Here is a 15,562-nt window from a genome sequence, read left to right as displayed (position 1 = left end):
ATCTTGATACAGATACAATTTAAAATGTATCTATATACAGTTTTTTATTATACTCTTAGATAAGGTTTGAATAAACCTAAATTAGGATTCTATTGCAAAAATTTATGAAATGATTTAAAAAATTTATTGACTCGATATCACATTTATCAAAATATAACTAAAATAATGATTTTTAGATATTATATGATTAATATGAATAATTATTATATATCAATATCATTAATAAAATAATATAATATGATTAAATGATTATAAATAATTATTAGATTTCAGTAACAACCACTGCCTGTCGGCAAATTATATTTTTTTGTGGAGCTAATGTTTTGATCATTTTTATAAATGAAGGATTTTCAACAATTGAAAATGGCTGAATGCTATCTATAATTAAATCAGTTATTAAAGCATCTAAAGTGATTTGGGTTAAAGTCTGAGGTTTCTTGGAAAAAAAATCAATGAACGATGAGCCTAGTCCAATATTTTCTTTAATAGATTTTTTCTCCTTCTCCTTTTTTTTTTGGATTAAGAGTGTTTGATGTTTTCTCTTAAAATTTAAATTTTAAATTGTAAATATTTATTTAGTATCTATACCCTTAAATGTTTTACAATGTTGCAAGTTGAGGTAATGCTAATGGAAATTTGCATATTTTTTGGTAGACATGGCAAACATTTTACTAACAGAGATTTGTTTTCTTTATTTTGAGATATTATTTTAAAATATGGTCTATAAATTGGCCATGGAAGAATGTCGTCATTTTCGTTATCAATATTAATCTTAAAAATTAATATAATAATTAATATAATAGTATAGAATAAAATAAAATAAAATAAAATAAAATAAAATAAAATAAAATAAAATAAAATAAAATAAAATAAAATAAAATAAAATAAAATAAAATAAAATAAAATAAAATAAAATAAAATAAAATAAAATAAAATAAAATAAAATAAAATAAAATAAAATAAAATAAAATAAAATAAAATAAAATAAAATAAAATAAAATAAAATAAAATAAAATAAAATAAAATAAAATAAAATAAAATAAAATAAAATAAAATAAAATAAAATAAAATAAAATAAAATAAAATTAAATAAAATAAAATAAAATACCAATTCCATTGCAATTAAAAATGGCAAATTCCTTGAGATGGATTGTAATATCAGAATTTGCTTGTTATTGATAACTCGGACATAATATTTAATTAATATTTATATAATCTTTTTTATATAAAAGTTTAAAATATATAATTTTTTAATATTAATATTAAGTTATATGCTCATATGAAATAAAATAAATTTTACATTTAAGTATTTTTATTTATAATATAAAAAGCGTAGAAGTATATCAAAATTTATCTTAAAAAGTATCTAAAAACAGATACAGATACCTCTAAAATAATATCTAGATACAGATACTTTAATCAAAAATCTATCCAGATACAGATACCACATTTTTATATCTAGATACTTTAACAACTCTGCTAATTATATTATAATACAAAAAATAGTATGCCATTTTGAAAACATGGTTTTAAACATGGATTAAATAATATCTATTTTTGCGAATTAGATTTATTTAATAGCTTCTAAATTATAATTGTGATCTGTTCAAGTTTATTAATCATTTAAGCACATTATTCCAAAAAAATAATAGATTTAAAAATTTTAATTATATTTAATAGTATGAAGATCCTATTTGCTAATTATATAACGATAAAAATACCTTGATTTTTAGAAAGCAATAATATCAATGAATTTTATAATAACTTCACAATATATGATAGCTTATTTTTTATATGAAATTATTAACCATTTATAAAAAACAATAATATTATAAAATGTTTCATCAAAGAAAACATTTTTGAGATTATTATTTAGATTTTGAATTCATTATTTATTGAATATGTATTAAGTTGCTATGGATAAATGACGTGGGAATGTAATTATTAAAGAATATAATTGATAGAAAAATAAAAAGGATTTTTTTGGAGTAGAATTCTTTTAACTTAACTCAGATTAATCATAAATAAATTTTAACAAAGCTGAGAGAACCTAGTATATCAATCAAATCAAAAACAAATAATTTGTAAGTTAAAAAAGAAAGAATAAGGAGCTTAAACCATTAAGAGAAATCATGAATATGCGAAAATGCAAATAAAATCGAGAACTTTTAATTTCAAAGGATAATTTAGGACATTGTAAAATTTTTTCTGAAAACTTAATAAAAAATTAATTATGTCGAAACTGTATATATTTATTAATTTCTGACAATTTGTAATTACTAACATTGCTGATTACATAATTTAGCGTTTTCCAATTGTGTCACATTATTTTGATATAATAAATATAAAACATTAAAATGGCAAAATTTTTGATGAATTTTTTGAAGAGATTAAAAGAGATGAAATATGTTATCAGAGGATAAAATAGTATGATAATTATCGTATCTTCCAACAAATTAAATAAATGTACATTTATTACAAAAAATTTAAAAATATATGCATGATTATACTTATAAACTACTTTGGCATAAACTTTATCATTTTTACATTGATTAAATTAACTTTTAAAACATATAATATCAAGTCCCTTTAAAATTGCATTGTTTTCATGATTCTTCGCTTCCAGTTTTATCCATTGAAAATCTGAATAATAAATCCTAGAAAAAAAGATAAATTTTATCGAATTCAAAGCCTTGCAAGTTTGATAAATTGATATACTCAGGATCAGAGCTGGATTCCACCCCCTCTCCCTATTTCCATTCTCCTCCCATCATAAAAATATTTAATTTTTTGGTAATGGATATTAGTTAGGAAAATATCCATTATTGTGGTTTCGAATAATATCAAATTTTATATTTTTAATTTTATGAAAACAATAAATAATTTTCCAATAGTCATAAAAAAGCCATTTTTGAAACTTCTTTAAACATGTAAAAGCATTGGCGTAATAGAGGCAAGATAAAACTAACTATTGAGGCTATTTTATATTGTGGCTTGCAAGGCCTAGCACTTCGTAACCACAAGGATTCAGGAAGCTTAAATTATAATAATAATGATAACGAAGGTAATTTCCGTGGAATTTTAAAATTTAAAGCATTAGGAGATCCTGTATTAATGGAGAGCCTCATTAGTACCAATAAAAATGCTACTTATCTCAGCCCTAGGATATAAAATGAGATAATTGATATTTGCAACAATATCATTTTAGAAAAATTGAATGTTGAAATCAATTCTGCCCCATGCTTCTCAATTTTGGCAGATGAGACCACGGACATTGCTGGCATTGAGCAGATGTCGTTGTGTGCGCGATATGTAGATACTCATAAAAACATCTTCAAGGAAATGTTTCTCCAATTTATTCCTGTTTCAAGCATGACTGGGTCTGCTTTAGCTGATGTAATATTTGTGAATCTTAAAAATTAGTAATAATTAATCTTATTATATAATTATTTTAAAAAATATAGCTAAATATAAATTTAATATATGGGCAAGGGTATGATGGAGCACGTGCAATGAGTGGACAATTCAATGGGCTTCAGGCATTTATTTAAAAAAAATTCCCAACAGCTATATATGTCCACTGTGCTGCCCATTCACTCAACTTAGCAATATCGGATTCATGTTCTTTACCATTGATATCAAATTGCTTAGGTTTTTAAATATTAAATTAAATATTTTATATTTATATCAGGTAAAATATCTAGCATCTATGAAATGTTTAGATACCCCAAGCGTCAAAATATTTTGAACAGAATTACATCTGAAACTCCTTGCCCAACAAGGAGAAAAAAATTGCAAAAAGCTTGTCCAACAAGATGGAGTCTTCGACATCGAGCAGTAACAGCTTTTATCGTTAGAAGAGCCGATTATTAATGCTCTTATAGAATTATCACAATGTCTGAAAAATATATTTCTTCAGAAGCAAGCATGTTACTGGATTCAATACTTATGCCGAATTTTTTTTTCGCATTAGAATGTATTAATAAATTATTTAATTATACAACTATTTTATGTAATACTTTTCAAAAACCTGATATTGATTTGATTGAGATGATGAGAATAGCAGAGACAATTTTATTAGAACTCAAAGAAATTAGAGCTAATGCTGATGAGGAATTGCATATTTTATATGTTAATGTTGAATCAAAAGCAGAGCTTTACGAGTTCAATATTTGTCTCCCTCGACTTACAATAAGGCAAACTTATCGTCCAAATATTAATATAGGGTCAATAGAAGAATATTATAAAATAAATGTCTTTAAACCTCTTTTGAATACATTTATCCAAGTAAATGAAAGGTTTTTAATTTATTAAGAAACACTTATCAATCTGCAGATATTACTTCCGCAAAAGCCCTCTGAACCTTTTTCAGATAGTGATAGAAAAAAAATAAAATATTTGGAAGATTTTTATCATGAAGACATTAATGTATCTCATGATGCTTTATTAGCTGAATGCCAACTATGGTATAAAAGATTAACTATGGTTGATATAGTCCCAAAAAATGCTATGATGCTTTGCATCATTTCAAACATCTTTTAGATTATTTCCCCAATATATTGAAATTATTACATATATTAGCAACTCTTCACATTAGTACTGCAATGAGAGAACATTCTCTTCTTTAAGAAGATTAAAAACGTACCTAAGAAGTACAACTTCTGAAAGTAGGTTGAATGGTCTGGCCCTATTGAATATTCATAGGCATTTGACGCCAAACACGGATGAGATAATTGAAAAATTAGCTCCCTCCCAACGAAGATTGGATTTTACATAATAAAAATATAATGTTTCTATAATATTTTTTGTGCTATCATTTTTTAATGTCTTATATATTTTTCTTTTACATAAAAAATATAATTATTCATATTTCCAACATTTAGATTTTTTATACTTTATATATAAATTTAAAAGCTCAAAAAAATTTAAATTTCTATTATGGATTATTTATTTTATAGTCATCATATCCTGGTTATATCCACTTAATATTTTATAATTCAGATTTATTTAAAGTATTTATATGCCGCCGGTTATATTCGTTTAATATTTTTTAAATCAAATTTATTTTTATATATCGTTTTATATATTTAATTTTTTTAATTCATATTAATTTAAATTTGTATATTAGAAATAGTTATTAGTCCTAATAAATTTATGCTTGATATTTTTAAATAAAAATAATTTTATTTATAAAAATTTTAATTATCCCCTTTTAATTATCCCCTTTTAATTATCCCCTTTTAATTATCCCCTTTTAATTACCCCCCCCCCCCCCCACACCAAATTCCTGCGTACGCTACTGTGTAAAAGCAAAAAAGTATCAACTACATTTTTATTTATTTTATCAACAGGTAATTTTTATCACTTTTAGCCAGCAATAATAGTAAACTTAAGCAGTTTCTAGATCATGTTCACCAAACATCTTTTGTTATTTGATTAATTATGATCACTATCTTTCCTTGTAAAAATAAATTTTAAAAATAATATCTAAATTTTAATTACATTCAAACACTATTGTTAGGCCATATCCAGATAGAATGTTTTTTCAAAGTGGTTTTTTGGTAATGTTACCAGCAATCAATTTTTTATTTAAAAATATGTTAACTTCTTGAATTAATTTTTTTTATATAATTAATATTTTATTTTAAAAAAAACAATCTCTTATTCCTCTCAAGTGAAAATCTAAGCCTACGGCCAATATATTACATAATAAATAAAAAATAATTAATATTATAATAATTTACATCTTCGAGTAATTTTTCAGGAGTCTTTGGGACTTCTTTTTCTTGGCCTGCTAAATTCGACTCCAAATTTAATATCCTGTCTAATTTTAAATAATATGAGTTATGTTATAATGTTCGTGTAAATGCAAATTTATAAATATCTGTATTATTAAAATATAATCAGTGATCCAAATTATTATAATTGGCATTTATATTAAACCCAAACCAAATATGACTAAAATAAGCTTTTTAGGATAAAACTAAAAATAATTATGTATAAATTTTTGAATATTTAAAATAAAAAATATATATAGCGAATTATATATTTTACAGAAAACTATAAAACATTGATAAGGACATCAGAAAATAGCTTTTAAAGTGGGATGAATAATATAAAGATTAATTTTTAATATATTTTACTTAAAATAAATAGATGGCGTTAAATAATTGAATGCAAATCGTTGCTATATTTATTATCAAGAGAATTGATTAGTAAAATTTGTTAAAATATTAACTGTAATATATTCTCTAACTGTCAAATATGTCTGTAAAAGTGGAATTTTACCTAGTATTTTGTAACCAATTCTATATAATGGAGGAATATCAAGTATAGGTCTACTTACTTTTTATAATAAATTTCCTATACTTGTTTAGAATAAATTATTATTATGCTTTTATATTAATGTATGTACAAGTATTTATTATATTTTATATAAACTAATAAAAATATATTTCATATTTGTTCCAGGCTTATATTTTTTATTAAAATTAACCACCTATCTTGTAAAAATATTTTATGACTATATATAGACTAATGAATAACCCAGAAATTTTTTAATTTCCCCTCCCCCCCCCCTCCCCCCTTAGAAAAATATTGGCTATGCCTTTGATATAATGATATATACTATAATAACCAAGCCAATTTTAATATGCGTCCCAAAATTTATGAATCTTTTGATAATATTTCTTAATTACATGTTTTACTATGAATTCGACAGTCGAAAACCAAGCACAGATTAAATTACATATACAATTTATAAGATTCGCCTCATATTTTGCTACCACATACTTATGATTATCCTCAAATAATATCATATTTAAATATTTTATATTCATATTATAAGGGTTGTAAGTAACCCAAATTCAACAACCCTGCTTTGGTAATCATCCTTTCAATATTACCAATATAAATTTTATTAAAAAACGCGTCATTAATATTGACTTGCTGCTAATCATCTTTTAGCTAAAGTCCATTGCCTTTTTTGTTTTCTTATAAAGAGTCAGAAGATTGCGAATTCTGAAGAGTTGGATTTTGAACCTCAAAAATTATAAAATTCTAATCATACATGAATATAGTAAATAAAGCAAACATAAATACGGTTATTCTCAACTGCGTAACATTATGACTATTTATTTTTTATCTGGGTTCTATTAACGATTTACATATCTCTTCGAATTGTTCATTCACATCAATCAATTATTCGCTTTTTATATTTCTGATCAATTGTGAATTTAATATAATTTTTCAGCTTTTGGAGGATAAAATTAAGATAATCACTTAATGTGGTGAGGTAAACTTTAGAAATAGGAATAAGGGCAAAGAAATATCAAACATTATAATGGCTATTTTTGTAATTTAATATTCCGAGATTATTTAATTAAGAAAAATAACTATAAAATTATTTTAATTATAGGATTAAAATTATAAATAATATAATCTGATAAAATGTTTATGTATAATAACTTGATTCAAAAATTAAAGGGTAGTTGGATAATAAATGGGCTTGAGTACTATAGTATGTAAAAAAAAGCCTAAAAATTTGTATTTTTTAATGTGAAAAATAGGAATCAAAGCTTTAAAAAAACAATAATAAATTATTCAAAAATTTTTTAAAAAAAATGGAGAAGTTTTTTCTATCCCAATATATTATATATATATATATAACTATTACCCTTTTCAGATTCAGCCTTATCCGGAATTTTCGAGATATCGTGTTCATTTACGGTTTCTCTTAAAAAAAGTGTAAGAATGCGATATTTTATAAAGTATAAATAATATAACTTTCGTAAAATATTTCTAGATTTTTAAACCAAATTTCAAGATTAGCCACATTTAAACATATTATACACATTGTATAATAATCATTAACTTATCAATTTGGATATTATAATCAAACGTTCCCTCTTATCGATAAACGAGGTGGATAGCAAACTTTTAAAAGATTTGTGAAATATTTCCTATATGCTTACTTAAAAAAATATAATTTCATTCCATTATATAAAATTGTTCCTTATTCTTCACAAAACTAAATTATGAGAGAGAATTTTTTTTGCCTCTCTATTATAAAATTGAAATTTGAATCGAAATAAATCATCTCCGATACTTTGATCAATAAATAAATTAAAATTAAAAAAGAAAGTTTATCAGTAAATATTCAAATAAAGTAACCCATGACCGGAAAAAAAAAATTAAAAATAATATGAATTATTTAAAATTTGTTATCATTTTTTTTTAGAAATAGTTTTCTATTAAATATAACATCATTAAATAAAAATTAATAGTTTTTCGTCGATAGCTCAAATTTGTTTAAATTCAATTTTTTTTAGTTATAATCATTTTTCGATTTCTAACTATCCAGTATACAAAAGCTAATAGATTAGAATTGATTTATTATATTTTTATAATAATCTATAAATTAAACGTATGATCGGAAATTCCCATGCAGAAGTGAATGTATACCATTTTTTTCTCTTACCTTGAAGAGAGAGAGTAATTATGTCAGTCTTAGAAAACATAATTATTTATCACCCATCTTTTTCGCTTACGCTTAGGGGACCGAAGTGAGGATTCAGTCTCTTAGATTTGCCATTTTTAATAAAAAAAATATTTCATTCCATTTTTTTAAAGAAAATGAGAAATAGAATGTTCATAAATCCCGTATTTACTCAAAGTTATGGATCCGTGTGTAAGTTCATTTCCCATCAATTTACATGTGTTGCAATTTTTTTTAAATCTATTTACATAAATATTTATAAGAATTTATGATCCATCTCAATCTATGGTTCACTATCGATTATGATTCATTATCATTTGCGATCAAAGGTAAACTATAGTAAAAATGTTATAAAGATCATATCATAATCTTTTTCGCTAAAATAAAATTTATTCTAGAATCTAACCGAAGAGTATATCAAATTCAAAATAAAGACTCTTCAAAACCTAAAGTAAAGCAAATGTTTCAAATTTTTGAGTTTTTACGGTTGCTGAACCTTATCATCATCATGACTTGATATTTTTTATGCAAATTTGCTACTACATTTTAAAATAGACTCGTCAATTCAAATAGCAAGTAAAAATAACTATACTATTTGGACTTCAAGTATTTCGCCCTCATTCTTACATTGCACAGCCTAAATAAATAATAGACATTTAACTCTTTTCCCAAACAATGGAAATGATTGAAAAGCATTTCATGCACATTTATATATAGATAGCCCTACCCGGTTTAAAATTCCTGCCGGCGGGAATTGTTCTTACTAATTGAATATGCTTATAATTGATAATTGGACTTTACATATTTTCCTTCTCAAAAAATAATTTCCCAACCCGGACCACTTATATAAGAGGTATTTTGTGGTTCGGATAAAATTTATTTTGATCCAAGAAAAACCCGATCGATAAATTTTTTAAAATTAATTCGGGCTAGGTCAAGCTCTAATAAAATAAAATTAAACTGATTTTAAAAGTTAAAATTTAATATGTTATCAGTCCATAAGTAATCATAAAAAGGTGTAATAATTTCTATATTCTTATAATATATACCTATTTTTCGTCGTTTTTTCACTTTCAATATCAGTATGAACTTTAAAATGATGTTTTATTGGAATGACATCAGTAAATAAAAATGCTGATTCTTTTAATTTAATGCTATAATTGGTATAATTTAGTTTGAACTAGTAAAATTAATTATACATGAGTTTTGCAGCAGAACCTTCAAATGGCTTAAAAATTTTAAATTTTTTAGTGGCCTGATTATATGGAAGTTGAGGTAGTTCTTTATCCCAGAAATTATCCTTCACTAATGGTGGGCATACTTGGTGCATTTCATCAATCAAGATATAAGATATCTAAAGTAATACAATACGAAATTTTTTTATTTATATTTACGTAAAGATTTCTATCTATTAACCAGTTAATAGGAAAATCATCGTCATCCTCGCCCATAGGATTTAAACATACTTCAGCTGCCTAATTTTTTGTTTATTTAAAAAATTGATTAATTTTATCATTTTAAAAATATTTCCATTTTTATAATTAAATTATACATTATAAATAAACTTTACTAATAATTTTTTTAATTAATCAAAGTTGAATCCAATAATTTTTAATTTAAATAAAATTAATTATTATCTTTCATGCCTTGCATATTAAATACTTTTACATTTATTGTGAAAATTAACATCTAACATCTATATATGGTAATATAATCAAAATTGATATATGATTTTACTATTTTAGCAAACCTACATTTTCTAGAGGATTTGTCACATACTATTATGGAATCCAAATGTAATTTTCGTTTTATTTATATCAGAATTCAAAAATGATTTGGCGAAGAATGAAAATGTACCCGCGTTAAATATATTTTAAACTTTCTAATAGTTTTTAGTAATTATTGTGTAAAAAGAAAAAGAATTTTTTAATCTCTTAGGTCTTTAGAAAATTATTACCCTTATATCGAAACACCGGGAATATATTTTTATTTTTCAATCAATACAATTTATATTCTAATAATAAATAAAATATATTATATAATTTTTAAATATGATATATTTTAAAAAAGATTTCATGATATTAACACCACATTTAAGGTCTACCTTCATACTTTTTTTTAGCTTAATGTAGATTCGACTTTCGGATATCTCTGTGACCTAATTTATTTAAAGATTATGGTCACCCTCTTCTAACGGCATCTTTCCATATTTTAAGCAATAAAATATAATTGTAAAATTTATGAATAAAAAATTCATATCATACATGAAAAGACGATTTTCTAATCGTTAGATTGAAGATATTGTGGAAATTAAATTCTGCACGCAAAACTTATAGATCAGAAATATTTAATTTATTAGCTTTGATTACTACTAAGGAAAATATTATAAATAAATGCTAATAAATGATGTATTTTATTGAAATGTATTGTATTTCGTATATGAATTAGAATAAAATAAAGTATTAATTCGAATTATGGTTTAGAATCCTTTTTTTTACAGTTTTATTAGTCAAAATTTTATCTTAACCCCATCCCCTCCTTCAAAAACAAAATTGGCTAATTGAAACATGTTTATTAGTGTATAGGCTTTTGTATATGATCGAGATTACTATGTAAAAATAAATTGAATATCAGAAATATTTCAGAAGCCAGAGTTTATATAATACCGCCGACCACATTAACTTTATAGTAATTTTACTCAGAGATTAAATATTTGCTCACTATAAACGAATATTTACCACTATCGTGGTCTTACATTAAACAATATTATTCACCAGAATATTAAAATTTTGTTCAATATATATAAAGCTATTTATACTTTAAGCCAGCCGATATAAATTGTGAAATGCAATAATGTTCGAAAAGGAGCACTGTAGTCAATTATATTTTGCGTCATCATGACTGTAGTATCATCGTCATTATTCATTTCAGAAACACCTGGTATCATAAATGTCTGTCTCCCAAACAAACACAATATGCAAAAGGAATAAACTCCCATCATCACAACCTATAAATTAGCATTAATATGGATTTAAATTTTGTAAATAGCTGCCTCCCATTTATAAATTTTTAATATATATTTTTAAAACTACATTGTAAAGCAGTAAAGATATTATAAAAATTATCGTATTTCTGCATCTGTATACTATACCGTCTCAATAAAAACGACCACCTTATTAATTTTATTGAATCATTATTACTAAAATAAAAAAAAATAGGCTTTATTATTTTTATGAGCTTATAATCTTTTATATATATAAAATACTATTTAAAATATTTTGTTCGATCAGTTATAAAAAAATTAAAATTTGTACGTGATTTAATATAATATAAAAAAAAGGATTCTATTTAATAGGTCAAAATTAAAACTGAAATGCTTATAAAACGTAATCATTAAACTCTCAGAATAAATATTTAAGGCTCAGAAAAAATACTGAATGTTAAGAATTATTCCTTACATCTGAAAATAACTTAATTTTTAAGAAAAAATACTAATTATTTAGTTATAAAACGAGAAGGATAATGAATCGCTCAGTAATATATATGAAACGGTCCGAAAATCGTTAAAGATTTGAAGAAAATATCTATGAATTTTAGATTATTTTGAGCTTGAACTATTTTTTTTTTATTTCTGAGCAATTCAAGAAAAAAAATTTTGAGTTTTACGGATTATATTAAAATATTAAATCCTATTTAGGTATTAATTTATTAAATATTTCGAAATGGTCTCCTCATAATTGAAATAAACATTAATATTTTTTGAACAAAATTAACACAACGTCAGAAAGTTCAATTATTCGATTTCCTTTGCCAATTTATAAAATCTATTTTAAAAAGGATAACTCATAAATAAAAAGAAGATCAATATTTCATAGGCCTGACTTCAATATATATTTAAACATTTAAAAATAAATTATTATTTCTAATAGTATCGTGTTTAATTGATAAGAGAGAATACATTAGGTATGTAAAATGTCCAATTCGTCGATTTTTAAAGATGACCCTATTAAGACTCTGGCCAAAATAATATTATGTAAGCCAGGAGATTTTTTTGTCGATAACATAAAGGTTTGGATCTATATTTGCCAAATCTCAAGGCTTACATAGAATTATTTTGGCTAAAACTTTAATCGGGTCGTTTTTTTAAAAAAGGTCCGGCTTTTAAATCACTAGGATGAAAATAAAAAACAAAAACACTGGTAAATTGAAATTTTAAACTTACAATTTCAACTATGGTCTTTATCCACAATAACAAAAATTATTTTATTTTTTTCCATTTACTAAGACTTACCTAGATGATTTAATAATTAATTTTGTAACGAAGACTATTTACAATAGTTAAAGTTTTTGTTTAGAAGCAACTAGGATAAACTAAAAAATGTGAGATCACAATTATCTACAAAAAAATGTTATAATCTTTTTATTTCAATATGATACATTTTGCACAATCGATTGCGAGTGAATAATTTTAATTTTTTTAGAAGATACTTGATATATTTTTTTTCAAAGACAATTAAGTTACACTAATTATATAACTATATTTAAACTCTACTAATTTGTGAACTGAGTTTAAGACTAAAAGACAATATAATTGCGTTTAGGCTTAATTCAATAAAAATATATATTATATTTTAGATTAATATTAGCTATGAAAAATAGGCAAATTTTGAACCTATTTTTTAAATGCACATATATAATATTCAATTATATACTTGTGTGTAAACTAATGGAAAGCTTATCCAATCCTGCCCCATTAATCTTCCTAAATTTCCTCTCAATTTCATTAGCTCCTAAATAATTTATATTTAGTAATATTATGAATGTAGAAACTTTTATTAGCCCTGTTGAGCTATATTGATCTCTTATGTAACCCTCGGAACGCGCTTTACTAACTAATGCTATTGACCATATTAAAGTAGTCCACCACACGTCTCCTGGAGCAAATGTTTGCAATATCTTTTTTTCGTTTTCAATTAAGATGCCTGTATTAGAGGTTTGTATATTTTAAACACTTTTGAAGAAAACAAAATTTACAAAGAGAAAATATATAAGCTAATTATACAAATAAGGTTCATTTTTATAACAATTAAAATCGAAATGTAAAAACTAATCCTAATCTTGCCTGGGCCTAGTTGTAAAAAAGAAATTAAATAATAATTATTAATTTTTTATACAATTGAGAATTATGGGAATGATGTAAATAATGAGGGTATCAAAGGGAAAGTTCAATAAATAAATAAATGTTATTAATATTCTCTAAATAATTCTGTTAATTATAAAATATTCGATATTTATAGAGATTTTATGGATTCCAGGAAATTATTTTAACTTTCGATTAAATGAAAAGATTATATAAATAAAATAATTGAACCTAAACACTTATTAAATTAATTTAAATAATAAGAAAAGGGATATATCAATGTTTAAAGATAATCCAGATATCACTCACCGATTTATCATAATTTAGTTTAAAGATCAAAATGTGCTATCATTTAAATTATCATTATATTTTTTATCATAAATGTTAATTCTGGCTCCGTATGTTTTACTGCTTTATAATACACAAATCAAGTTATTTCATAAGTTCCTTTTTCAATCCTACCCTACTTAAGAAAAAATATATTTAAGTTAAAGCCTTGCATCTGATATCTGATTGTGAAGATAAACCTAGACCCATCTATGAACAGTTACTTTCATTATTATAAATTTGAAATGGATAACAGGATATAAAAATTTATGAAAATTGATTTTAAAACCTGAGGCCACTAAATGATCCAATGTAGGAAATCTTTTTTTTGTGGAAATCGCCAAATTTCTGAATACGTTTATAAATGTCAAATTAATATATCTCATTAATGTCCTCCTTATAAGTCTTGGTCTCTCTTCCGTGCCATGGATATGTGTGGATATTAAAAAGGCTTTATTTAATCGAGATATAATATTATATTAGTTATCGTAGATAAAATACCTAATCTATCGGGGTAAGGTATATTGCTGTAATATTTCCACCATCGATACAAGACAATATCCGTGTAAAATCCTAATATAAACGCAAGTGGAACGACATCTAATAATTTTTCTGCTTTTTCAGCTACCTCCATAAAAACTCTATTGTGTAACCGAATAAATATATATCAGGTGAGGCTATGTTGAATATTAAATTGGAAAAGTTTTAAAACTCTTGTAATATAGTTATGTTAAATTTTAAATTTTCTAAAATTATCTGGATATGTTTTGTTTATATTAAAACTTATTCCATTTTTTCGATAAAAATTTCAAGTTTGCGAATCAAATTTTATTTATATTTTGGAGCTTAATCAAAATTTTTCTTACTTATTTATATAAATCATTTATTTAAACTAAAATGTTATTATATTCTTTATTAGCATATTTAGTTTTGTCGGATAATAGCTAACTCAAGGAATGTTCACATGATATGTTTTGAATGATGAAATATAATTAATATAAAAATAGGTAAATAAAAGCAAGGAGTAGGATCTAAGGAAAAATATAGATTAATTAAAGGTTTGAGAGAAATGGCTTAGGGTATTATAAATTGATTTTTAATAAAATTTGAATATTACCTATTAAATCTGACCCATGTGATTATAAATAATATATAGAAATAAAAATAAATCAGCTTCTAAGTTAGATGAAATTTTTAATTTTAAATATAAACAAATTATAAATTTACCTCTGTTGGTTTTGGGATAATAGATTCACAAAAATAGCATATAAAAGCCCATATATTACTATAAAAAAGAACATACTTTTCCAGATCAGTGAGTACAAGCTACCTCTCCACCTATTTATTTTTTAATGTAAAAAACAAATTGCCATTTCTCTTTTAAATCAAAAAAAACCAATTTAAATTTTTAAATAAAATCTGGAGGACGCAACGATTGTAAATTTCGCATGTTATAAACAAGTTTATGAACCTATACTATGAAACTGGACTAAAGAGGCTCTGGTATTTTTAAAGTAAATTAATTTCAGCCAATTCCTAAAAATTTTAAAATATGGTTTTATATATCTTAAATTCCAACCCTGTTAAAGCAATTAATT

At 23.6% G+C, this 15,562-nt stretch overlaps 1 protein-coding gene across 1 annotated transcript; it reads right to left on the bottom strand.

The window, feature by feature from the left end:
* Positions 1-2,583: 2,583 nt before the first annotated feature.
* LOC135927013 (bestrophin-3-like) lies at positions 2,584-14,598 on the bottom strand. Its single transcript, XM_065462947.1, has 11 exons — positions 14,466-14,598; positions 14,254-14,415; positions 13,328-13,479; positions 13,210-13,287; positions 11,316-11,504; positions 9,892-9,972; positions 9,697-9,851; positions 9,547-9,651; positions 7,676-7,734; positions 5,745-5,824; positions 2,584-2,657 (listed from the first exon to the last, which is right to left on the bottom strand). The coding sequence occupies exons 1-11, from the start codon at positions 14,596-14,598 to the stop codon at positions 2,607-2,609; spliced, it is 1,245 nt and encodes a 414-aa protein (XP_065319019.1). The 3' UTR covers positions 2,584-2,606.
* Positions 14,599-15,562: the final 964 nt, after the last annotated feature.

The sequence above is a fragment of the Gordionus sp. m RMFG-2023 genome, chromosome 3 (assembly GCF_954871325.1).
Source record: "Gordionus sp. m RMFG-2023 chromosome 3, tfGorSpeb1-WG-v2, whole genome shotgun sequence".
Lineage (NCBI taxonomy): Eukaryota > Metazoa > Nematomorpha > Gordioida > Chordodea > Parachordodidae > Gordionus > Gordionus sp. m RMFG-2023.
The sequence above is the reverse complement of the archived record's forward strand: the minus strand, read 5'-3'. Positions and strand labels throughout refer to the sequence as shown.